The sequence below is a fragment of the Chionomys nivalis genome, chromosome 13, assembly GCF_950005125.1.
Source record: "Chionomys nivalis chromosome 13, mChiNiv1.1, whole genome shotgun sequence".
NCBI lineage: Eukaryota > Metazoa > Chordata > Mammalia > Rodentia > Cricetidae > Chionomys > Chionomys nivalis.
Genome location: NC_080098.1, coordinates 65356548 through 65383517, shown reverse-complemented (window position 1 = coordinate 65383517; position 26970 = coordinate 65356548). Strand labels below are relative to the sequence as shown.

At 49.0% G+C, this 26970-nt stretch overlaps 1 protein-coding gene across 2 annotated transcripts in view; it reads right to left on the bottom strand.

Annotated features, from left to right (window-relative positions):
* Ror2 (receptor tyrosine kinase like orphan receptor 2) overlaps positions 1-26970 on the bottom strand; it is a 178203-nt gene that overhangs the window by 7594 nt on the left and 143639 nt on the right. For both annotated transcript variants that reach the window (XM_057787488.1, XM_057787489.1), the window contains exons 3-7: positions 12412-12699; positions 11577-11607; positions 7222-7349; positions 2103-2417; positions 260-505 (exon numbers count right to left, since the gene is read on the bottom strand). In XM_057787488.1, the coding sequence (XP_057643471.1) occupies positions 260-505; positions 2103-2417; positions 7222-7349; positions 11577-11607; positions 12412-12699 (1008 nt within the window). The remainder of the gene's footprint in view (positions 1-259; positions 506-2102; positions 2418-7221; positions 7350-11576; positions 11608-12411; positions 12700-26970) is intronic.

Below are 26970 nucleotides of genomic sequence, written 5' to 3'. Positions count from 1 at the left end.
TTCTAGAATGCACAGAGCAGTTATCACTGGATGGTGAGATTAGGGCTGCCCAGCACAGTGTTCAGACTTTTCATATCCTAAAACATCCTATGATGGTCTGGCATTTCAATTTTCTTTAAAACAAATGATAGTGATGGTAAGAAGGGACAGGAGGGTCCCTGGCAATAAATACCCCAAATTCTTATTACAGGCAAACTCAACAGTCAACATTTTTAAAAAAAAAAAAAAATACATATATATATAGAGAGAGAATACATACTACACGGGGGTACGGCACACAGTTCCATGCGTACGTTTTTATTCTGCGTAAAGCACCATGGGCCTTCCATCTGGCCCCCGGGGTTCCGGCAGTAGGCGTGGCCTCCTCCCAGCTCTGGGAATTCCGTGCTGGACAGGTGATGACTGTGAGGGTGCTGCAGAGCCCAAGGCTGACACTGGTGGCCTGACTTGGTGGTGCTGGCCATTCCCCTGTAATCAGCGCCGGAGCCATTGTAGCACTGGTGATCTGAGAGAAGCAGAGAGTGAGGGGTCTGAGCACCCAGGGATGCTGGCAATCCCGTATGCAGGGCAGCCTGCAGACAGAGCCCTGCTGCCCTCAGGGGTGGGGTGGAGGTGGGGTTCCAGAAAGGAACGACAAAGCTACTCTGCCTCCTTGAAGGAAATCCAGAAGACTTATGGTTTGACACATGACCGGAGACGGAGCACTAGAGGCAGTGAACCAAGTCCTAAGCCCATCAGTGACACGGAAGGTAAAACAGGGACACATGCAGGAAGGACACCTACTGCAGCTGCTCCAGCCCTGAGACCCGCCAGGCACCCACACCCTGGTGCCCAGGGCAGAACGCTGATACCAACAACAGCCCATGCTCGCTTGTTCTAGAAGCAAAATGGACCTATATAAACAACTGGGCCAAGTCCCAGGCCTGGTCCTGCACCCCCATCGGCCACCTCTGCTGCCTGCTGAGAATCTGGCTCAGCCACATGTGAGAACACGCTAGAACCCGGGATGTGCAAGTTAAGCTTCACATGTATTTACTACAAATGCTCTCCTAAGACAAGTCTAATTCTAACTCAGGCTCCATCCAACTTCGTGAGGTTAGTGATGTTATCACCATCATAGGCACAGAGAGTATGTGAGTTTCAGCGTCTTGCTTGGGTCACAGTGTAAACCCAATGTCAAGGTGTGGATGTATGCCACGCTGGGTCAAGGACCTGACTGCCCTGGTAAGGAGTAGCCACTTCTGCAACACCCACATGAACTACAGATATTAAATATCCCGGGGGCCCACAGGAAAGGAAGTCGCAGGCCTGGGTCCCCCCATCTGTTTTGGTAGGACCACTGAAGTCTTCAATGCTATAAGGAAATGGCTTTCCTCACTGATGCTGGCAGAGTCATGTTAGACCTACCCTGACTGGCCTCTGTCCCTCCTGCCAGGGATCATGGAGTTGACTAAACCTCCGGAGCCCCAGACTGGGGAAGGTGGGGAAACACAGGGTATGCTGTCACAGAGGAGAGATGGGGGGCATGCTGCTGCCCTGTGTGGGCCCAAAGAAAGGCCCCTACCAGGTCAGATCTCAGGAGAATGGGACAATCCCCTTCTTTGAGGTCAGACGGTCCAAGGACAGGCACCTAGGAAAGTTGGTCAGCCCCCATTCCTTTCTCTAGGGGTACATGGGTTTTCTAAGCTCTTGAAAGTTGTCCAATACAAGAAATCCTTGGGGCTAAGGAGACTGAGGGGTGCAGGAGCCTGGAGACCATTAAACAGGCTAGGAGACTGGCTCTGCCACCCCAACGCTCTCAACACGCTTGGAGTAGGAACCAACGCTCTCAACACCGCTTGGAGTAGGAACCGAGATCACACTCGCTTAGGAAATTCCAGGTTCAAGGAAAAGGACCCAGATAAGAGCCTGGGGCAGATTAAATCCGAATCGCTAGTTCCCAACCACTAGAGGGCGGTCCTGGGACTGTCTGCACTGTGGGCTCTGGCTGTGGTCCCTGCCCTGCTTTAGTAGGGCATAGGGGCCTTGAGAAGCATAGAGGTGTTTGTTGTTGTTGTTGTTTTTGTCCTGTACCCTCAGCCGCGCACCCTCAGGACACTCACAGCGACCCAGCCTCTCAGCAGGAATCCCGATGCGCATGCAGTTCGCAGCATCAGGGCTCTCAGGCATGGGCAGCGCCTCGCACTTGGGCAGCTGCAGCCGCATGAGGATGAGCGGGTTGGAGCGGGCGATGGTGTACTCCTGGCGGCACAGGTCATTCTCCAGGACCTCGCACTCATCCCGGCACAGCTCCCGCGGCTTGGGCACCCGAGAGCGAGCGTCGCACAGAGGGAAGACGAAGTGGCAGAAGGATGGGATGGCGAACTGTGAGCACTGGTCTGACAGGTGTGTAGAGGTGCCAATCATGGTGAAGGCAGCTGTGGGGAAAGAGACGCCTGTGAGGGGTAGCGCAGCCCCACCCCTGCCCGAGGCCTTTGATCAGCCATGCCACCTGGTCTCTGATCTGTCCCACCCCTGACACAAACCCTCAAGCCCCTACCCTTGGTTCTTGATCCTCTCCACCCTCTCAACTGTACCCCCTATCCAAGATAGCCCCCATTCAGTCCCCACCTCTGGGTTCCCGGACACCTGCTTGACTTCTGCCTAAAATCCCGCAACTCATCATGGAGCCCCAATCCCTAACCTGGGTGCCCATCTTGAAACACTGCTCCGCACCCCCATATCCTATTCCAGACACATAGACCTTCTGACAAACTCTGATATACACACCTGGGCCCTAACAGAATCATCACTCTACGTCAACCAATAGCCTTTAAGTTACCGGCCCACTTTGGGCGTGGTCTCTGGATTCTGGCTCAGTTCCCAGTGCATGCAGAGGACTGAGGATCGCTACTCTTTCTTTGAGTTTATCCCCAAATAAATAAACCTTTGTTATACTCCATTCCGGGCTATTGTGGAACTCTTTTGTATACCAACACCTCTAAGCTTTGCCCAAACCACAACCTTAGCACCTTCAGTGACCTGCTCTACAACCCCGAACCCCACCCCCACCTCTCACTTCTTTGGCGACTCTGAACACTGGACACCATGACCTTCACCTAATTCCAGCCCTGGAGCCTTGGGCTCACCCCACCTAACACCCAGCTCTAGGATTTATCTCCTGAGCATCTAGTATGGGTGTGGGCTACAACGCGGGCTACAGAGGTTCCAGAACACAGCACAGGAAGAGGCAAGGCTCTAAGCAAGAGGTCTTCTGGGGTAAACCAGGCTCACCACAGAGGCCCAGGCAGAGAGCATCAGAGGTGGGGATTAGGTATGCAGAAGAAGTGGGGAACTGAAGCAGTAGGGTTCCTCTACTGAGGCCTAACGCCTCTAGTCCACATTTGTGTGTACTATCAGATATGACCAGCAGGTGGCGCTGCTGCCACTCCTTTATTCCCAGGATTCAGGCCCAGGCCCCAGCTGCAGCTGGTGAGTCTGGTTCCAGTCTATTCTCATTTACTGTATGAAAGTGACAGTTGGTCCCTCCATCCTTTGTGGACCTGTTTCTTTATTTGTAAGGTGATTAGGTGAAACCACACACATTAAACAAACTTCACACAGTACCTAAAAGACGGGTGGGATCCAGCTCTAGGCAGGGAAGGCGCTTCCACAGCCCCTGCCCTCATCTTTGCCCAGTCTGAATGCCACCCATTGGCCAAGCTCCACACAGGATACAGCCATGCAAATGTGGTTGGATAAGTTTTACATCAACTTGACACAGGCTAAAGCTATCTCAGAGGAGGGACCCTCAAGTAAGAAAACACCTCCATGAGATCAGGCTGTAGGCAAGCCTGTAGGACATTTTTTAAATTAGTGATTGATGGGGAGGGGCCCAGCCTATTGTAGGTGGTGCCATCCCAGGGCTGGTGACCTTGGTTCTATAAGAAAGTGAGCTGCACAGGCCATGGGGAGCAAGAGAGCAAGCAGCACGCTCCAAGGCCTCTGCATCAGCTCCGCCTCCAGGCTCCTGCCTTGCGTGAGTTCCCCCCTCACAGCTTTGGATGATGAACAGTGCTGTGGAGCCCTTTCCTTCATGAGTGGCTTTTGGAGTTTCATCACAGCAACAGTAACCATGACTAAGACATGTGGTCTACACAGTTGTGTCCTCGGAAGTCAGCCAATCTAGAGTGACATCACAGTTCTGTGTGTCAGGCTGGGGGTAGAGCCAGCATTAGTTAAACAGCTCGCTCAGCAGAAGCCAGGCCCTTCGGATCATCAGAACAACTAAAAGTCTGTCCCCCAATAAAAAGCCACACATTTAGAAACTCCTTTATTCTACACCACCCTCCTCTGCCATCCAGAAAGGCTCCACAGTTCGGCCTAGCCTTAGTCTCTTGATCTTCCTGCCTCAGCCTCCCAAGAGCTGAAAGCGCCGGCCTCCACCTCCAATGGCTCACTTGACCCCTTTTCAGAGCAGCTGTGAAGCCAGTCTGTGTGGCTATTCCAGTTTTCTGGTCCTCTCTCTGATCTTGTAAGCAAAGAGGAAGAGATAACAGCATGCAGGTCAGTCGTAGGTCTAGGCTCAGTGTTTGCCAATTAGGAGGATGTCAAATTCATCGGGAGTCTATGGGTATTGTTTTGAAAAGTAACTCAAGGATGCCAGGGCACATGGCTTCTTCCACAGGTCATTACTCTAACCTGGTCTTTAATGAAGTGAACCTGAGGAGGCAAACTCGAGTGTGCTGATCTATAAAGGTGAATGCTGCGTCCCCAATCCCACCAGGTCTGTGAAAGAGACTGGGGGTGTTTTTGGCTTGGGGACACACCCAGATTCTAAAACATGTGCATATGCTTAGTGAGATCTCTGGAGGGGAAACCAAACTCAATACGAAATTTACTTGTTACACATCGGCCTCTTACGCACCGTCTGAGGTGATTTTATATCACATTTTTAATAGATTTCTGCCTGAAAGAGCCTGGGTCTGCTGAACCAGCAAAGCCAGTGGGGAACAAGCTCAGCGGCGGCATGCTGGTTCTGGAGCTAATGATTCAAAGCCCACTGGAGTCTGCGTCTGCAGAGCAGATGGGCCCTGCCTAACTCCAAGGCTTCACTGTTGCTTGAGATGACATTCGAACATGTTTCTGGTAAGAGCGCCAACACTTCCTTCACAGAGCATTCTCACCTACGTAGCTTACACAGGTCATGCAGGCTCTGCGGGGACCATGGACCCAGCCTCTGTCTGATGAAGAACTAAACTTATGAGGTCATGTCAACAAGGGTGTTTTTCCACCTTAAGCTTCATGCAACCCCATGCTACTGCCAGGGCAGTGCTCTGCCGCCCTCTCTCCAAGCAACCTTGGCACCAGACCTCATCCCTGGTTCTAACATGAAACCTGGTCAATAACTCCACAGAAAGCATCCAGCTAAAGAGAGGAGCTGGGTACCTGTGCCCTTCCCCCACAGCTTTGCACCCTCAGAGTCTGGGGAGGAAGAAGGCATCCTGCTTGGAGCATGGCGAAGAAAAGGAAGTAGGGCTGCGGGATTCCATCTGGCTCATTTTCTTTCTAGAGCTTCTTCTGACCAAGACCGCACCAAGGGACCCAAGGGGGATGCAGAGATCGCACAGCAATCAGTCGGCAAGGTCCTCAAGACACTGAGAAGCACAGCTTCACTTCCTGTCTGACCTATTCCACCATACAGGCCCAGAACCAGGTCTCCGGAATCCTGGCTTTGTTCTCTGGAGCTAAGGCCTGCGGCTTCACTCACTGCCACATCTCCTCTGCCCATCACTGTCTCCTTTCCCAAGTAGCTGATACCAGACTGCATGCGTACCTGTGGACCAGGCATGGCACAGCTGATGATGCAGGAATCCAGGAAAATACAGAGCGACGCTAGAGCAGATTGAAAGTGACCATGACGTCAGTGCCCTTGACTCTCTGGCCCGGTTGGGTTGTGAATGTGTATGCATTCCAAACAATCTGTATTTGTTTACTGTGGTTTATGTTGTAATCTGCTGGCCTGGGTACCCTGTCCTTTTAAGAGACAAGCTCCGCCTACTCCCAACCCCTCCCTTCAGCCAAGCTAGAGGATCTCCCACCTCCTCTGAAGTCCTCCTCTGAAGTCCCCCCTCCTTCTCTCCTCTCTCTCTCCCTCTCTCTCTCTCTCTCTCTCTCTCTCTCTCTCCCTCCCTCCCTCCCTCCCTCCCTCCCTCTCTCTCTCTCTCTCTCTCTCTCTGTCTGTCTCTCTGTCTCTCTCTCTCTCCCCTCTTATTCTGGAGAGGCAGCTTCTGCCTCTCTCTCCTCCTCCTCTCCCCTTCCCTTCTCCATCCATAGCCCACTGAATAAACTCTCTACCCCAGCTCTCTCCACGCAGCACATCTGTCTCTCTCCCTTGTAGGCCTCAGCCCACCCAACAGGGGAGCAACTGCAGCCCCTTGAGGGACCAGCCTTGGCTCCCACTGTGATGTGGAGAAGCCAGGGAACCTCTACAGGCTGGTGCCATGTAGCTTGGGATCTCAGTCTTGACGCTGTGAGCCAATGAAGTGGCAGGAATTAATGCTGGCCTGCGCCAGAGGGTTAGCGAGTCACCCTTGCTGGGCTATACCTGCCCTGGCTCTGGAGTTTTCACCCAGCCCCTAGGCCTTCCTTTGTGCTACAAATACCTTTTGTTGCCCAATGTGAATCTTGACTGAGAGTTTTTCATGGATACAAAGTCTATGTTAAACTTGGTTTAGAGGAAACCTGGAAAACCTAGTACCTCCTGAATCAACGATTTGCACCTGACATTGTATCCTTGGAAGCTTCAGACAGTTTGTTTTGAGATATGAAGATCTACTAGCTAAAGTGTAAACACAGGAAAAAATAAAGATGCCAGGAGCAGGGAAGGAAAGGCATTGAGTCCCCTGCAGGGGCAGAGGGGTTCATTCTCAATGTGTCTGAGTCTTCATGTCACCAACCCACGTGAACCCACACCAGTGACGGTTACACGTGGCACAGAGAAACATTTCTTTATGAAGTGTTTAGTTCTGAGGGAAAAGAGACTAACATGCTAACGTAAACACATGAGCTGGGGATATTTTAGGGCAAAACCCGTTAGCAAGTGCAACCGTTTCTACAAAAGACCTTCTATTTCCTACTGCAAAAGACATCATAAAACACTAGAGTGGTGACCAACTGTGTGCACACATGGGTGTCTGCATAGGTGTTGGCCATGTCCTGAGGGAACTGTGTGCTCCGTACCTGTGATTCGGTTTTCAATCTCCCCCTGCATCTGGAGAGAGTCCACGTAAATAGTCCGGTTCCCGATGAAACGCGCACAGGCGATCCCCCGGTAGGGCTGGCAGAAGCCATCTTCCTGATAGTCATCCCTGGGAAGAAACACACCTCTCTAAGTGACTGCAGAGGATGAATAGTCCACAAAGCGTTTTTAACTCAGAATTTTACAAGTCATTATTTTTTGCTTTATTTTGATTTATTTGTCTGTTTCTTTCTATGACAGGGCCTTTCTGTTTAGTCCAGGCTAATTCTGAACTCACTCTTGTGGTCCAGGCTGGCTATGAACTCTCAGGGACTGTCCTGCCTCAGCATCCCAAGGGCTGGGATTACATAGTAGGTCAGCAATTTTTTACTTGGTCCAAATATTCCATCAGCATGAAAAACAGCACACAGTGGCCTGGTGCCCACTGCGTGGCTAACATGGATGATGCTGACGCACACAAGGGGCTGAGGAGGGCAAATCTTTGTCCTCCACCTTTTTCAGAACTGGGTGTCTGCTGCTCACAACTGTATACTCCAGGCTAGCTGACCTATCAGCTTCAGAGATTCTCCTAGCCCCTCCTTCCACCTCATAAAAGCAATGGATTGCAGATGCACACACTACCACATCCGGGTTTTGCATGGGTTCTGGGGATTTGAACTCAGGCTTTCATGGTTAAATAGCAAGCATTTTTATCCACAGAGCCATCTCCCTAGCCCATGAGTTACGCTTCCTAAGATAGCAAGGCACTGTGTTTTAAAAATTGAAAACAGTGTCCCTCCTCCACGCTCCACATGAGGCTGAGTTGAGCTTCTGAGGACTGCTGGTCTAGGATCCTTTGCGGAGAATGCCCCTTCCAACAAATCAGCCTGCCATCTGAAGCCATCTGTAGCCACCGGTTTGTCAGTGGCGATTTAAATTGTTTTTAAGCGTGTTATTTTTTCCTGTAATTAGGATAAAGTCTGAACTAGACTTAAGAACATTCTCCTGAAAAAGCAGCAGGAGAACTGGGGTACAAGTCAATGGTGCTCGGCTTTAGACACACTGGTGCACCTGCTTGTGAGCCAGGCGCAGCGAGACAGACACTCATTATTTGACTGAGGTCCCAGGTCTGCAGACCATCAGGTAAGCTGGACTTGGGAATGAGGATTCTGGGGCCACAAGCATGCAGCTTGAGAAGAGGGGGGGCAGTCTTGGATATGCTTAGTATCCAAATAAGTCAGGAAATAGGACATGGCTCTGAAGGTGACTTTCAAAGTACTGAGAACTAGCTTAGTTTACTTTTGAACCATTCAAAAGCATAAGGCACTTTCTCGAAGCAGTGTGACTCACACACCCATGCCCTTCAAGGTTGGCAGAGGACAACAGAATGAGGATGGGACTCTAATGCTGAGGCTCCAGGGAGCCTCACTGCTGCCCACCCTTAAGTGTTCGTGGTTTGAGGGTATATGGGCTGATTATAAATGCCACCGCTAAGTTAACACAGCGGAAACAAAACCAAGCCCACGTAGGAAATGTCAGGCATGCATAATCCACTGGGCGTCGTCCCAACTGTACCTGCGTGAGCCGACAGGAAAGGGAGGCACCACCCTTTCTTAAGTTTTTGTTACCAACACACACCTTCCTCGCCACCAACTGAAGGCACACAGAAGGGTGGCAAATCCCCCAACCACCCAGGACACCCACCTGTCTTGCGCCGCACAGCCGCAGAAACCGCAGGCTGCCAGCACCGACATGTGCTCTGAGGACAGAAGGCAGGGAGGGAGCATGGGACAGCCAGTCACCTTCCTGTGTAAGGACCAATAACAGATTCCCCTGATATCACACTCTAGCAGGATGAACTCAGCCTCCCTTGTCAGTCACTGTCCTGCACCTACAGGACAGACCAACCAACCCAAGGGCAGCCAGGAAGGCTACGTTTCTGCCAAGGAAACAGACCCACAAAGGAGCCACTTAGCAGAACAGACTGGTCACTCCTAGAACACGCAGAGAACCAAGGGATTATTTACTGTAGTAAGTTCACCATTTTGCTTTTCATTTTGCTGAACTTCCAGAGAAATGATTACAAAGGTTAGTAAGAGACTGTCAAAATCAATAGGAAGAATGAAGTCATGGCCACAGAAAGGGCCACCACCTCAGTGACAGGGATATGATCAAAGACAGTTCTCTGTCCACCTATGGCAGCCACCAGAGACTGGAGCTGACGACTTGAGGGAATGCTGATCATAGCATGAAAGATTTCAATTAGGCATGACGACAACCCTAGACCAAGCAACCTATTTACAATATGGTGATGTAGTTAGAACAATGTATAATTAAGAATTGCTAACGAACAGATTTTACCTGTTCGTGTCACACACACACACACGGTAATTATGTGAGATAATGCATATACTAATTGGCCCGATTAGGTCATTCTACAACATGTAAATATATCAAGACATCATGCTGTAGTCTGTAAACACATGTAAGGTTTTGGTGCTGGGGTCTGACCCCAGTGTGTTTTGAATGCTAAAACTTCTACTGTCGACCTACACTCTTAGACAATACACACAAATTTTAGTGTTTATTCTATTTATTCATTATTTTGTGTGGTGTATCTGGAATCGAACCTAAGGCCTGAGAATGCTAGGCAAGGGCTCTGGTTGTTGTTGTTGTTGTTTTTTAATCTCACAAAATTGCCCAGGCTGGCCCTAAACTCCTTCTGAAACCCAGGCTAGCCTTGAACTCTCCTCCTGCCTCAGCTTCCCACATAGCAGGTGTTATACACCTGTACCAAGAGGCCTGGCTGTACACGTTTTCATTCGGCAATTTAAGAATGAATTAATTACATTCAAGGTCAGATTGACCCAGCATTGAGTTAAGAGAATAACTAGCTCACCCTAATATTCTAAATCTGTGACGTCATCCCACAACAGGAAATCTGTTCTGGAGCAGAATGTTACCATTGTGAAAGCTACAGTCACCTTTGTATCTGAAACTGTGACTACAGAGACACAGGCCTCTATTGCTAGCTGTAAACACTATACACGGTAAACACTGTAAGGTATCCACGCCAGTGTGGCTGTCTGCAACACACTGGGAAGTAAGGAAGAAATCAGATGGATGGATGGATGGTGGTAGAAAGATGCAATAAAGCCAGCAGATCTGTGAGGGCTTGGTTGTGGCTGGTAGTGCCTGGATGCTTGCTCTAACCCCCCCCACACTCGTGTTTGACATATTTCATCATAAAACATTGGGGATACTTTAGAGCAGGGCAGGAGGGAGCGGTTCTGAGAGGAAAACTCACTCCTCACCCATTTCTCTGCGAATTCACTATCAGTGTAACCTAAACAGAGATTTAATCAGAGTAGATCAAGGAAACTGGGATATTCCGTAAAAACACACAACACGAAAAGCCCAGGAATTCTTCATAAACAAGGAAAATGTTTATTGCCACCTAGGGGTTGGCTAAATGGCTCAGTGAGTAGAGAGACCTGCCCAAGTCTGACTTGAGTTCTAATCCCTAGGACCTCTATGATGGAAAAAGAGCTCTAACTCCTCCAAGTCACACTGGGACCTCAACATGTTCATAACCTGGTGGGTCCCAAGGCCACGTGGAAATGGGAACCAGTGAACAAGTTCTGCTCAGAGATCTGAAAGGCCTTATCGGAAAGGATGATGGCCACTCAGGCAGTGGAAGGAGTAACTCTCCAGGCAGAGAAAAATCTAGAGAGGCACAGTGTAGAGACATTCCCAAGTGGCTGGGCTGCGGAGGAGTGGTGTTTTACAGGGAAACGAAAGGCCAGAATCCATCAAGAGCTCCCTAAAGACCCATGAGCCTCAGGCTCCTCCTTAAGGCAGATGTGAGAACCTGCTGCAGAGGGGTCCTAAGGCTCAGGACACACCTATAAACTGCAGGCGCGGGGGTGAGGTGGCGGGGGTGGGGGGTGGCGGGGAGGGATACAGTCCAGGGACACAGATCAGCGGCAGAGCCTGTGCAAGACCCTGAGTTCAATCTTTAACCCCAGGAAAAAAAAAATACAGGAACTGCAGATTGTGGTGCTGGATTGCAAAATGAGAATGAATTCCACGTCCACACACACACCCGTGGGAATCTGGCGAACAGGTTTAGAGATCCCATTCCGTTGCCCTGTGCAATCACGGTAGCTGAAAGCATCTGTTTTTACGATACTGTAAGTTTCCCAATGCCAATTAAACGCCCGTTTATCTGAGTTCCGAGCCAGCTTCCAGCAAACTCAGGAGTATAGGCACGGCCATTGTAGGGTTCCCACCCTGGATTCTCACATTAAGAGAAATGCTCGGGATGTCAGTCGAGTGCCTGGAGACGGATACTTACTGGAAATTGTGGTTCGGGCTGTGTGTCGGACCTAAAACGTCAAACAAAAAGACAAGTTATTCACATGGCCAGTGATAAGCACGGGCAGCCCAGCAGCTCCTCTGTGGCCAGCTGTTCTCAGGCTTCGGATTCTCCTTCCACTCATGAGAACATGCCAGTGACATCAGACACCCCAGAAACAGAACTTTCTGTATATGAGCACAGGTGGGCAGTTTTCCTGTCCCTGCTCGTTCCTCATCTAAACTTTATCCACGAAATCTGTTGTTGGAGCTGGCTCTAATGTGAGCCCAGATGACAGGCCCAAGGCATTCATTGCTGGATCAAAGAGGGATCATTTACTGCTGCCATTTTATCCTACTGCTCCATATGTATATGTGTATATGTGCCCTATATGCCTGCCCAGGGACGTCAGCTTTGTCCATGTAGGATGTGTGGGCACTTGGGAAAGAACCACAGAAAAAGCAGCAGGTGAGTCCTGGCCAGTGCAGTGGAACCATTGCGGTCTTAGGCTCTGGCCTCTGTAGTCTGTGGCATCGTCACCAAAATCCTGCAACCTGGCGTCCAGCCGCGTGGCCTTGCTAAACTCATCCCTGCTCACCTTGTGTGTCTGGGGTGCTTTCCTGTGGCCTGTGTTTACAGACTGCTCCATTTGTGATTATTCTTCTTACTGACTGTAGACAGGCTCAGGAGCTCCTGAGCCCCACAGGGGAGCCCCTGGGGTGGTTTTCTGGATTTCTGCTGACCTGTGCATGCTCTGCTACAAAAACCAAACACATCCCGTGCTCCGCACTGACGATGCTACCTGCTAGCATCCGCCTCTGCTGTCCCCACTCACCGAGCCGCACATACAGAACTCCGGTGGCTGTGATGGTCTTCAGCCCGTTGGTAGCCACGCACTGGTAGTAGCCTGTGTCTGTTGTGTCCAGGTCTTGGATCCGCAGCCTTGAGCCATATTCTGTCTTCCGGATGATGACTCTCCGTGGCTCTTGCACAACTGGGGCATCGTTCTTCAGCCACCGCACGTTGGGGGGTGGGTTTCCCGCCACCTTGCAGTGCAAGATGGCCGTCTGGCCCTGGACAATGGTGATATTGTTGACTGGCTCCAGAAAATTCAGAAAGTAACCTGCAGGGGATGGGGTCACAGAGTGCAAACATGGTAAGGTCAGGAAGAAGGGCCTGGGCTCCTGCAAAAGATCGTTGAGGGGGACGGTGTCTGTTCTCATCTGCATACGGCTCTTCCTAAAACACTGCTGGGAACACGGAGTCAGTGAACTCAAGAGATGGCTTCTGGGGACACAGGGTCTGGTTTGAGGGCCACTGGTCACACTTTGCCATCCTATTAGCGCATGGCAGTCTTAGACGTGATCTGGCCTTCTGTGTTTTGCTTATGACTGTTTTTCCGACAGGTCTTACTCTATAGCCCAAGCTGGCCTGGAACTCATTATGTAGCTCAGGCTGGCCTCTAACTCACAGCAATTCTCCTGCCTCAGCCTCCCAGGTGCTGGCTGGAATACAGGTTTGGCATGTGTGGTTCTGTTTTAGAAGACTTGATTGAATGAATGCATATAGCGGAGCCAGTCAAGTTCATGTCCTGGCCACAGCCCTGGGACGCATGCCTGGACAAAGCCTCTCTGATACACACCTTCGCTCCGGAGGGCACACTGTAGCCCTTCCATACTGTCTAAGGTCTTTTGGGTTTTATTTTATTATCATTATTATTATTTTTAAGACAGGATCTCATGTAGCCCAGGCTGGGCATGAATCTTCTGTCTCAAACTCCAGAGCACTGGGATTGCAGCGTTTGCTGCCATACCTGGCTGGGGACCCTTTTAAGTGTCAAAATCACTGACAAACCCACAGCACTAACTAGGCCCATGGTGTGGCTCCTCGGAAGGTGTTCCCTGGCTGCTGTCTCTGTAAAAGGAGCTCTATCACGCTCCTCCACCATCCTAGTGGCCGTTACATCATCACGGCACATCTGTGAAGTCACGATGAGGCATGTACATGTTGACCTCAAGAGTGACAGCTGCTACTTTGGTGGCATTTTCTCTTAGATTAAATCCTGAATCACCTTATTACGTTCCTTGCAGACATCAGATCTCTGATGGAGAAAGGCCTGCGGTGTGGGTGTGGGTTGGGCTAAGTTCTAGAGGGCACTGAAGCAGTGCAGTCCCCGTTCCTACTTTGGACCTCATCCGCAGAAGGGAGTTCTTTCTTCACACAGACCCTTCCTGTTTTACTTTTCAGGTCGATCACCAGCCACTCTGTAATTTTCCTTAGTGAGGTGCGTCATTTTTATTCCGATCGTGTTTTGGCCACGTGGTAAAAGGTTTGTAAGAAAACAGCAATCTTCTTCGACACACACTGATTTCCTAGAACCACTCTTAACAGACGTCTAAAACATCACGGGATCAAACAGCACACGTTTATTACTGTACACACAGGAGGACACAAAGGCAAAACTCAGGGTCTTGGAGGGGCTGCTTCCGTCCTGAGGGTCTGAGTGTGAATCTGTGTTTGCTCCTCACCCGGGACCATCCTTACTCCTTGGCTCAAGACTCCTTCTTTAACTTTGTCACCATCGCACGCCTACTGTGGTCTCTCGTCCTTCTGCCTCCCCTTTGTAATAAGGGCTCTGGGTTACCCTGGGGTCACCTGAAAACCTAGGGTGATCTCCCCATCTACAAACCTTACTGATGCCTCCAAAGGCCTTTGCTGTGCAAGCAGACACAGTGGCAGGACACAGACATTAGGGCATTATGAACTCAGAGGGTGCCGTTACCGTCCATGGAATTCACTTTTCCCTCGAGACCTTATTGTGCTGTCCTCTTGGTCACAGGAGCTTCGGAGCTGTTGTCTTGGATTTTTACACAGCTTCATTAACAATACAGCCTTTTGTTGTGAATTCCCACCCCTCTCCTGCCTTTTCGTCACTTGCTTGGTCCATTATTCGGGTAGATTAAAAGTCAATAAAAGTTGGAATACTACAGCACACAGAAATCAAGGCTAGACACATCTCCACAAACAACATAAAAAATTGATGGCTACGTTTTGCCATACTTGACCTAGAACGTTTAAGGTTTCTGGGATACAATGGAAAGTCTCTGGACCCTTCCATTTCCCTCGAGGGAATGACCATCCATCATCCCGTTTGTATTATTTTATAGACTCAGGAACTTTCTCTCGACAGGCCACCTCCTCCTCCCGTTGCCTGCTTTCACTCAAACTGGTTTATGTTGGTACCGTTCCTTAATTACTGTGTAATAGTCCACTATATAAACAAATCACAGCTTTGTTACTCATTTCCCCGCGGAGGGGCAGCGAGCCGTTTCCACGTTTGGGTTTTGAAGGGTCTACTGACCGTCTGCGCGCACAGCTGGCCCTGTGTGTGTTCAAAAGTCCCTCAAAGGTACCTGCAGGAGGTGGAGGTCCAAGTCCTGGGAGCTATGGCGTCTCCGAGTCTCTGCAAACAGGTACCCCATGCACACCCGAGTTAAGGTAACCCCCACCACGACTTTGACAGCACCGGTCTTGGGGGACTTCGCGGTGCTTGTCATTCTGCTGCGTGTGACGAAGCGCCACACTGCTGTGTGCAGGAATCAGTGTGTGCAGGAAGCGGCTTTAGAAGTCCTTGCAAGCACCAGGTCTTCCAGAATGTTTCTTGGACACTGAGTGTCTTTTTAGGAATGGTCTATTCATTGTCTTCTGTTCTTGCTTCCCGTTTTCTACAGTTAATTCCTTCCCTATTAACAACAAGGTGTCAAAGTTGAATTCACCCTTCAAGTCTCTCTCTAGCCCCACAATAAATCACTTTAATCTTCCTGTATTTGGTCAGACTCAAGTGGATTGTAATTCACTTTATGGCTTTTTATTTTAACCTATGAATTACTAAAGGTGTGCCTTTTCACATCTGCTAATTTATTTGCGTGCATGTGAACACTGGCCACCATATGCATGTGGACGTCAAAGGAAGCAGAGTCAGTTCTTTCCTCTTCCTCCATGTGGGTTCCAGGGACCAAACTAATAACTTCCGACTAGGCCATTTCACCAGCTCTAAAGGTTTTGTGGGGTTTTTGTTGCTGTTGTTTTGTTTGTTTTTAAGAAAAACAAATTTTAGGGACCAGTAAGATGACTCAGGGGATAAAGGTGCTTGCCACCAATCCTGATGATCTGAGTTTAATACCAAGGACACACACACCATGGACACATGCGCACATCAAATAAGGGGAGGGGGGAAGAAAGTGAGTTGCAAAATTCTAAATGCTGGAGAATCCTGAGCTCTGGCTGCTCTTCTAGAGGACCCAGCTTTAATCCCCAGCACCAGCATGGCAGCTCCCAACCGTCTGTGATTCCGGTTCCAAGGCATTCCATGCCTTCTTCTAGCTTCCACGAGCACCAGGAGAGACAAGAAGGCAAAACACCCACAAACATTAAAGGGGGGGACGACGACAAAAACACCAAAGACAACATAAGTTTTTCTTTGAAAGACAACATCTTTTACACAGTGATGATTCGTTGAGGCGAACAAGGTTCACTCTACAAGATACAACCTGGATTGGTTCTTGTAGACAGTTCACATGTGTTAGGCGGCAATGTGTTTTCTCGGCCTGTCACAGAAGTCTGTAGGTGCCTGTTCAGTCAAGCTTTGCCTGCTTGCTGTTGGCAATTTTTCTGGGTTTCAGTTGTTTCAATGAGGTATTTGCTCACTGATTCTCGGTCAAATACCTGTCCACAATTCTCTTGACTTCCACTTAACTACTAGAAACCTGTGACTGGGGGCATCAAACTTCAAGTTCACTGTATCATTTGGTCCTTAGGTCACTGCGGGATGCATTGTCTAGAACACTTTATGATTCATCAAAGGCAACTCAAAGTTCCTCTGGCTAAAGCTCTACTTTCATCTGCTTAATAGTCTACCATTTTTATGATAATGCATTGTTTATGAACCTTATAAATTATATTTAATTTTATACTTGAACTTACTAATGTTTTAATATATGAATTTTAAATTTGTTTTGATGCTTTCATTTTGCATCTTAATTCTCGGTTACTTTATTTTAAAATGAATCTTTAAAACACTCTCCATTTTTCCTCTTAACTAGTTTGACAGCTGTAGTTTATTAATTAGTTTAACTAATTTTAACCTGCATGAGGCCTCATCTGACAATGCTTCCCAAACACAAGAACCTTTAAATGCTGAAATACAAAACCCCTCTCCCTCTCTCCTAGACCTGCCTCCCATGAGAGAAGCTTTGAGGTCATTTCTTACTTCTTCCTCACACTCTGGCTTTAGTTGCTCAGTAGTGATCATTACTGTTGGTTCCTTGACATGGGCCAAGTTATTAGAAACTTTCCTTATTGCTATGTCTTGTCTCCTTCCTTTCTCTTAGGTTTGGCTGAACTCCTCCAGAATCACATTTGTGCCTTGGGTGATGGACTGAGGTTGTAAACACTTTTATTCTTAGTGTAAAAATACTTGTCACTTTCACCTTGAGGAGTAGTTTAGCTGGGTATAGAACTCTAGCTCAGCACCGATACTGTCTTCTGCCTCCTCTGGGAACTGCTGAAAATTCTGCCAGTTCCCATTGTTTGCAGGCAATCTGAACTTGCTAATTATTAATGTTGATCCCGTCTTTACCATCCTAAGCAGCTGCTACTACAGCCACACAATTACTTCTATGTTAGCCTCTTCAGATCTTAGTTACCCTCCTTAATTCTGAATACTCATGCATTCATCAATGTGGTAAAATTATCTCATAAAATTCCACCTTTATTCCTTCCCCTCCATCTCTCATTTGGGATAGTCAGTGTGTGTATAGAGAGGAGGAGCCCTCAGAGGCTCTCTGAGGTTGTTCTAGACCGTCTAAACTGCTCTATGCCCGTCTATACACTTCCTCAACTCAGAGAGGCTATTTCTCACTTCTAGAAGGTCTGTTTGGTTCCCTTTAGAATCCATCACTTGTTCATCTGTGCGGTTCTCATTCTTTCAAAAAAAAAAAAAAAAGTGCCCTACCTGCACTGTGTACTGCCCACCCACTCACCCTATGCCTCTATGAATGTGGGGTGGCTTTTCTTTGGAAATAGCTTAAGGCTCCTCAATAAGACTGTGCCGTGTTTTATTTTAATTCTCTGGCTTTGAATTTCCTACAACATCCTGGCCACAAAACTCTGATTCCCATTTGCTTGGGTACCTTCTGGGGAGCTCCCCAGCCTGAGCTGGGCTCTTCTTGGCTGCCTTGGCACTTCTTGGGAGTGCCGCAGGACAAGAGCTCTTAGCTTTGCTTGAGAGCCTTGCACACAATGCCTCAGGATTGTGGACCCTGTGGCCTGGTTCATTTTCTGGCTTGATAGTAAAACTCAAAACTCTTGACAAAACTGGAGCAGTGTAACTATCTCCATAGTTGGAAGAAGATTTCTCAGGCCTGACATGGAAATTCCTTTATTTTATTAAAAGTTCACTTGATTCTTAGCCTGACCCATCATGTCTCCTTGAAAGTAAACTTACGAGATCCAGATCCAAATGAATCAGAAACATTACTGCACTTATTCTCATCACAACCTTCTAATCCTGTGTGCTTTTCCCCATCACCACAACATCTACCTTCTGGAGCTCTTCCACCCCACAGCTTTGGCTCTGACACACATAGCTGCTCTTTGGCCAGGGCACCTATGTCTTATTAGCATCTATTTTCTGAAGTCCATAGACAGGTCAAGTCTGCAGCACGGCCACAATGCTACCCCAACCATGTGGCAGCATTAGAATCGAATTTCCTGTCACAGGTCACTTAAACTAGAGGGCCCAGGAAAATCAGGTTGTTCTCCAAGGCTACAAATGTGGAGAGCTGCTTAGAGCTGGCAGACCTGGGCTCTTGCTTTTAAACCTCTCTCTTTCTGGCGCCTGGGCACAGCTCCATCTTGCTTGAACATTTGCCAAAGCATTTACACCGTTTCCTAATATTTTACCAAGCACGTGTGTCGCTGACCTGAGTGTGCTGCCAAGTTAGCTTGGCCCGTCACTCTCCCCATCATCAATTCTCCTGAGGCCAGAAGTGAAGCGAGAGAGCAGGCTCCCTGCAGACTGAGCACAAACCCCTTCCCCTCGGGCTTGAGCTTGCAGCTGGCTAGCGAACCTCTCAGCTTCATTTCTCTGACAGCTAAAATACGAGGCTTGCACTAATCGTTTTCTAAGCCCTCCATCAGCTCGCAGACGTTCCTGTGAGCATCCCCAAACCTCTCTAGAGGACTGATCACGCTATGAGGAGCCAGGCAGCACTGACGCAGAATTTCCCTGACATGGACCCGTCTAGCATAGTGCACCATTAGAAATAGAACCCCCACCCCACCCCTCTTCCATTCATGCAGAAGAGTTTCCATTCTGTGCCGAGGCAACCTTAACTGCTAATGCAAAGGGCCTCCTCTCTGCAGTGGCCTGGCCAGCCCTGTGCAGGAACTGAGAGCAAGCATTAAAAGACCCCAGAGGCTACAGAATTCCATCACTAGGCAGCAGTTCCCTCCTGCCCAGAGGCTACAGGAGAATTCCATTACTAGGCAGCCGCTCCTTTCTGCCCAATCACACAGAGATCAATAATGGTTTTTATAACCCAACCAACTGCCCAGATAGTCACCAATGTTGTCAGATGACTTAGGAGCCCGGGGATTGGCTTCCTGACCAGGACAATCTGGTGTAGGAAGGAAATAAAGAAAGCCCCCAGTGCCTAGGGTCACAAGGTCACAGGGCTTCGATTGGTGGCAAACAAAACAGACAATTTCCTGGAGGGGCAAGTGAAAAGGAGACCCAGAAGGTCACAGGAGGGATGGAAAGCTGCCAACCCTGGAAGAAAATATTTACAGGTCAATAAACCAGCCAGAGGCCAGAGCAGGGGTCTGGGTTCAGGCTTCTCTGATTGAGTCATCCAGCCCAGACCCACTAATGGGGGAAACAGGAGGGAAGCAGAGGCCACTGGGGAAAGCAAGAAAACAAAGGGTAGGTGGTGGTGGTGGGGTGTTTGAGAGAGCTCAGCCGGGGAAGTGCTGGAGGAAAGTGTGAGGCAAACCCCAAACCCCAAAATACCAGCTGTGGTGACATGTGTTTGTGACCCCAGCATTGGGGAGGTGGAAGCTGTGATTTCTGGGGCTCACTGCCCAGCCAGCCAGCCAGCCAGTGAGATCCAGGAGAAAGTGAGAGACTGTCCAAAAAACAAAGTAAACAAACGGAGTCCAGGGAACGAACACTGGGGTTTTCCTCTGGACTCTACATGCGCACACATACATGTGAACCTCCTGGGCTTTGCATGTGCATACATACATGAGCATATATAACCTCCCACAAGTACACCTGCTCACACACGAATGTGAAAACTCAAACACACACGGTGCGGGGAGGGGGAACCTCCTGAGAGGTAAAAACAAATAATCATACTGTTTGAACTCTAAGGAGTTCTCGATGTCCCTTAATGGTGTTTGCTGTTGTTATTTATTCATTCATTCATTGTGGGGGGCTGGGGGAGATGAGTCTCTATCAGGCTGATGGTGAATCATTTTTTTTTAAATATTTATTTATTTATTATGTATACAATATTCTGTCTGTGTGTATGCCTGCAGGCCAGAGAAGGCACCAGACCCCATTACAGATGGTTGTGAGCCACCATGTGGTTGCTGGGAATTGAACTCAGGACCTTTGGAAGAGCAGGCAATGCTCTTAACCTCTGAGCCATCTCTCCAGCCCCCTGATGGTGAATCATTTATGTAGCTAAAAATGACCTTGAATTTCTGCTCCTCTTGCTTCTTCCTTCCAAGTGCTGGGATTACAGGCATGGGCCTCCCTGTCAATCTATGCAATTCTGGAGGTCAAACTCAGGACTCAGTGCATGCTGGGAACCACTCTTCATCTGAGCCCACTCCCCAAATCTTATGTTAAGCTCTGACCCCAGGTAATGGTGGGTGCGGTCGTATCTAGTTTGGGGTCACTGGGGATGCCCTCAATTTAAGACGAGCAGACTCTGAAGCAATGATGAGGGTCCTGTTAAGCCATGGTGGAGCTGGACACAAACACAGAGCGAAGGAGTCAGAAGGTGGAACACCACTTCCCCAAGAGGAGCAGTAGTACCAAGGGATGCTGAAGGTCGCCTGCAACTCCGAAAGCTCAGAGAGACGAGGGACAGAGAGACGAGGCCCCTGAGCCTCAGAAGGGACCACTCCTGCTGACATCTGGGAGCCATCAGAACTGTGAGAGAATGCAGCTGTGCTGCGATGGGCTGTGTTCCGATGTGTGCAGCACGGTTACTGCAGGGCATGGTTACTGGGGAGCATGGTTACTAGGGAGCACGGTTACTGCGGGGCATGGTTACTGGGGAGCACGGTTACTGCAGGGCATGGTTACTGGGGAGCACGGTTACTAGGGAGCATGGTTACTGCAGGGCATGGTTACTGGGGAGCATGGTTACTGCGGGGCACGGTTACTGGGGAGCACGGTTACTGCGGAGCACGGTTACTGCGGAGCACGGTTACTGCGGAACATGGTTACTGTGGGGCACGGTTACTGTGGAGCACAGTTAATGCGCATCACGGTTACTGCAGAACACGGTTACTGTGGGGCACGGTTACTGGGAAACATAGTTACTGCGGAGCCTGGTTATTGGGGAGCACAGTTACTGAGCGGCACGGTTATTGTGGAGCACGGTTACTGTGTAGTAGGGTTACTGTGGGGCACGGTTACTGCGGGGCACGATTACTGTGGAACACGGTTACTGTGAAGCATGGTTACTGCAAGGCACGGTTACTGGGGAGCACGGTTACTGGGGAGCATGGTTACTGGGGAGCACGGTTACTGTGGAGTAGGTTACAAGACTCTGATCTTTGTTTGGCCTTCCTCGTCTTCAATCCCTCAGGGTAGGGCCTAAAGATCTGAAGATGAGAAAGAAGGAATGTGGAGGGAAGACGGGCCTACAAACAGAGTTGACACTTACCTCCTCACAACACAGGGACAGACAGACATAAACAGCCTATCACAGCATGGTGTGAACCCCAATGGAGGGATGAGGAAGCACTATAGTCTGTGTCTCCTGAGGTAACATCAGGAAAGCCAGGGGCTGTGGTGACTCCACCCAACTGAAGTTCCATTATTCTGTGGACAGTTCTGTTCACCAGGCAGGAACTTTCCTTAGTGTTTCTCAGTAAGAGTCACCTGCTGGTGGTAAGTGTGACTGCCCAAGACACACTCACAGAGTTAGACAGACACCTCTTAACCATTGGCCTGGTCTTCTGGAGAGTGTCATATTTGAGGGGACAGTGTCAGAGACTAACAATCAGGGTGCAAATTCTGTAGCATAAACTGGATCTTGGTACTGGGGAGATGCTCCGTTGGAAAGTACCTGCTAGAAAAGCACGAGGACCCGAGTCCTATCCCCAGCACCCACATACAAAGTCAGACACAGCAGCACACAGCTGTAATCCCCCAGCACCCACATGCAAAGCCAGTCACAGCAGCACACAGCTGTAACCCCCCAGCACCCACATGCAAAGCCAGTCACAGCAGCACACAGCTGTAACCCCCCAGCACCCACATGCAAAGCCAGTCACAGCAGCACACAGCTGTAACCCCCCAGCACCCACATGCAAAGCCAGTCACAGCAGCACACAGCTGTAACTCCTGCTCTGGAGAAGCGACAAAAGCCAACCTTTGGGGCTACCTGGCCAGCCAGCCTGGCCCCATTTGCTGCCTCCAGGATCTGAGGGACACTGCTTCTCAAACATCAAGATGGACGGCCATGGAGGAGTGGAGGCTGCCCACCAGCCTCCATGAACAACTGCACACAAAAGTTTGCACACACAGGTGGACACCATATATGGTACACTCACACACAGAAAGAACCTGGGGCCTGGACAGTCTCAGCAATCACTCGGGTAGTTCTGTAGGTGCAGTTCCCAAGTCCTAACACAGAGCTGAACGTGGAGTCTGTGTTCTCAGTGGCCACACACAGGCTGCCTCTGCTTGTAGTCAGAATCCCATTTTCTTTGTCACCTGATTAGAATTGGGGACCTAGGCTTCATGCAAAATCTAACAATAATATACACAGACCTACACAAATCCCACAAGGCCCAGAAGCAATCAGAAACAGACTCAATACATTTGCACGTGGATCTACACGACCTACAAGAACCAGGAAAGAAAGACTTGGCGAACAGAGAGCAGTGAGCATCATATCCATGGCAACCCAGTGTCTCAAGTTCTCTTGCCAAAGAAATTATGGTGCAGCCCTGGCCTGGTGTATTGCAGCAGTGGGGCAGCCCACCAACCAGGGAGTAGATGGAGAGTGGACTTTTCTGGCTGTTTCTTAGGATCACCATAGGACGATGAAACTGAGTCAGGGGCTCCTCTAGCCTCAGCATGGAAGCAAAACTCCAGTGATGGGAGACACGGAGACCCTTGTTCATTTTATCTGAGCCAGAAACAGGAGGGCAGGGCCCTTTCACTCCAGTCCTATGCATCCACAAACACCCCAAAGAACTGAGCATGAATTGTGGGACGCCATTTATAAAATAGCTTTGCTACACACCAGGCTAAACATAGGCTTTTGTAAGTAATGGGGAAAAAGAAAAAACAAACAAACACAAACAGATGGACTGAACATTTCTGTGCACGCAGGGACCACATCTCACATGACTGGGAATAGACAATCAGACTAAAAAAACAAGTATAGGTACATAAATGGTCAAAATGCTAAGGATAAGTATGATGATATCTTGTTTGTGTCTAACAAATAAAGCTTCCCTGAAGATCAAAGGGCAGAGCTAGCCACTAGTTAACCATAGAGGTCTGGAGGTCTGTTCAGATAATAGGAAGTGATATGGCTGGGCAGAGAGAGGAATATAAGGCTAAGGAGACAGTAGTTCGGGCCCTTATCAGCAAAGACATTAGCAAGGTAAGAATTGGATGTGGCTTGCTCCTTTCTCTCTCTGATCTTTCAGCATTTGCCCTGATATCTGGCTCTGGGTTTTGATTAATAAGACCAAGTAGAACTTGTCTGACAAATAAGAGATAGCATTCAGAACTAACAGGACAGCAATAACCTTGCCAGTAGGCCACAGCCACGTGGTGATACACAGATTAATAGAAATGGGTTAAATTAAAATGTAAGAGTCAGCCAGTAAGAATCTAGAGCTAATGGGCCAAGCAATGTTTTAAATAATATAGTTTCTGAGTGATTATTTTGGGGCTGGGCAGCTGGGAATGAACTAACAGCCTTCTACATCAGGCACCAGTCAGAAGGTAATATCTTCCCCAAACACAGAAAGCACAGGGATTTTATCCAGGGAGCTTTAACATATTCATAGTCATTTTGTGAGCATGTTCAGTGGAGGAGGGCATGATACTCCTAAGTATGCACAGTTTAATTTAAAGAATTATGATACGGCTCTAAATACCAGTCTGCATGTTCAGTTTTGTCCCATCTGTGACCCCTCCCCGGCCCCACCCAGTCCAGAGAGAAAAGGACTTGGCGTCAAGGAGTGGTCGCTGGCTCATGGCAGCGCCCTCGTCCTCTTCGGCGGACCAGCTTCACGGCTAAAGTGTGATGGCGAACAGCTATTCTCATGCTGGAACTCTTCCTCCGCTGAGCCTCTGTGGCTGCGGAGGACAGACGGAGGACAGGTGGCACTGCCTGTCCTGCCCGCTCTCCAGGCTTCTTTGTGGTGTTTCGGGACATGCTGTGTTAATAAACGTGCTGTCTGGCAGGTTCAAGCTTCTGCCTGGCTACTGGATGTGGACCAGATGGAAACCAGTATCAGCAGAAACGCTAAGTACTACATTCCTTAAAAAGGTCACAGCTCATCCCCCAAGCTTTCTTCCAGTGAGACCTCTCGTGGGCTGAATAAAACTTTTCCCCGCTTGCCCAGTTATGGAACACTTAGTGCTAGAGAATGAAGAATTCCACATGGAAATGCAGAGCGTCCAGGTCTTCTCTGGGTCTCTACAAGTCATTCTGTGAGGCGTGGTGTCCCCGCTCTCTAAATCGCTGCAGCACTCACACTTGGTGACACCTATTCTCTCTTACCCATCACAGTGTTCTCCGCTGTTGTATTTTTTCCACGACCCCACATGGAACGGCTACAGCTTGGGTCATGGAGCACATGGACCTTCTGTGGTAGTTTGAATGTATCTGGTCCCCACACGCTCCTAAGGAGTGGTACTGTTAGGAGGTATGGCCTTGCTGGAGGAACTGTGATCTTGTTGAGGGCTGGAAGACCTTTAATTCAGACGTTGAGTCAAAAGGGCACACCTTTAATCTGGGCCACACCTTCGGTTGAAAGTATGCCACTGTGGGGGTGGGCTTTAAGCTCTTTTTCTCAAGCTTCACTCCGTGTGACAGTCAGTTGACAGTTGCTTGCAAGATGTAGGACACCTGGTTATTTCTCCAGCACCATGCCTGCCTGCATGTCGCCATGTTCCGCGCCATGATGGGCTGAACCTCTGAACTGTAAATGTTTCCTCTATAAGAGTTGCTGTGGTCACGGTGTCTCTTTACAACAATAAAAACCTAACTAAGACCCCTTCCTTATGAAAATGAGAGGCATCAGTTGATTCAACAAAGCAGAATGGATGGATGAGTGCAATGTGCCAGGTGGCGTAGGGGTCTGATTAAGCTACAGTAAACAAGATGCTATCTTATTCAGAAACCAGACAAGGCTGAGGGTGCATTTTGGCGGAAAAGCACACACTAAACATGCATGGGGCTCTAACTCAGTTCTCTGAGCACATGTGGACATTAGTTAGGGTGTTCCTACGTGTGCTCATACGAACACACACACACACACACACACACACACACACACTGGGAGGCAGGCCTTCCCAGTGATGTCAGGGTGATTCTCAAGAACCTTTGGCGAAAGGAGCTGTTGCAGAGTCTGGGACCAGCTCTTGTGAGAAATAACTTTGTTACTTCAACCTGGAGCAGGGTTGGACTCAGCACAGAAAACAAGAATCGGGCTGTGGAGATGCTGTTCATGATTCACAGAATCTTCAGAGCTGAGAAGAGTGCATGGCTACAGCAGGAGAAAAAATAGAGCACGCGCGCACACACGTATGCAGAACCTGCAGAGCTGTGTGCTGGGGGTGGAGGGTGAGGAGCTGCACCGTCCTGAGAGGAAAGTCGAAGGAGGAGGGGTTAAGACTCATCACGTGATTGGTTTTTGTCATTTTTTTGCTTTGGTGCTGGTGACCAAACACAAGACAGCGCGTGCCATGCACACGCTCTATCACTGAATCACACCCTCTCTGCAAGTTTTGTTTAAGGTTGTTTGGAAACATGCTGCTTAGACTTGCCTCAAACTCCTGGCTCAAGTAATCCTCCCACCTCATCCTCCAAACTGAGACCACAGCCACATGCTATTTCACCCACAAAAGTCCTCTTATGGTTGCTTTTAAAATTTATACTTGTGGGTGTTCTGCGCACCCCTTGCATGCAGTGCACACAGAGGCCAGAAGAGGGCGTTAGAACCCCCTGGAACCAGAGTCCTCTGTAAGAGCAGCCAGTGCTCTCAGCCACTAAGCCACCTCTCCAGCCACAACAACTCTTCTTTTAATAGAAATTTTATATCAGGCCTCATTCCTTGAAATGCTTAATCTTTTAATTTCCCCTACAGAATCTTCTTTTCTTTTATTAGTGCTGGTAATCAAACTCAGGCCTAACAGTCTAGACACATGCTTTACCACAAACCTACATACCCAGCCTTAACCTTCCCTTCTCGGCATTCAAAACTATGAGCAAATGAATGTCTGGCATCGTGCCTGCCCTGGCTGTGGGATTCTGGCATGGTAGCCACAGTGACAAGACACTACGAATACATGGTGAAAATACATCAATTAAAAAAGCTGTCATTCCCCCAAAGCCCTCTTCTGACTTACCCTTCCAAGGGATAACTAACTTGAAGACTGTTTGGAGAAGGCATATGGAAACCTACTATTCTATAACATATATAAACATACTTTTTTTTTTCCATAAAGAAGAGCTTAATTGGATTATGCTCACCCCAGAAGCCACAGGTTGTTTGCCAAACAAAAAGGCCAGTGCCAGGTTTGGGACATCTCCCTTTAAGTTGTTGGTAAGAAATCCTAGAGATTCCCCCAAACAATACAAGCAGCTACTCTTGCTCTTTGTTGCCCAGCAGAACTTGATAGCAAGACCATCTTGCTTAAGACTCCACACATACCGGGCACAGAGAACACGAGAAATTAAGTGGGCACTGTCCAGGAAGCTTCTTCCCTCCTGGCCAGCTCTCTCAGCACCAAAAGGTGCTATGCAGGCTAGTGAGGGGAAAGGGAGTCAGTCTTCAACCGACTTACCCAGCTGTGAACTCCGTGAACTGCAGTAACATCTGCACGGCAAGATATACCCAT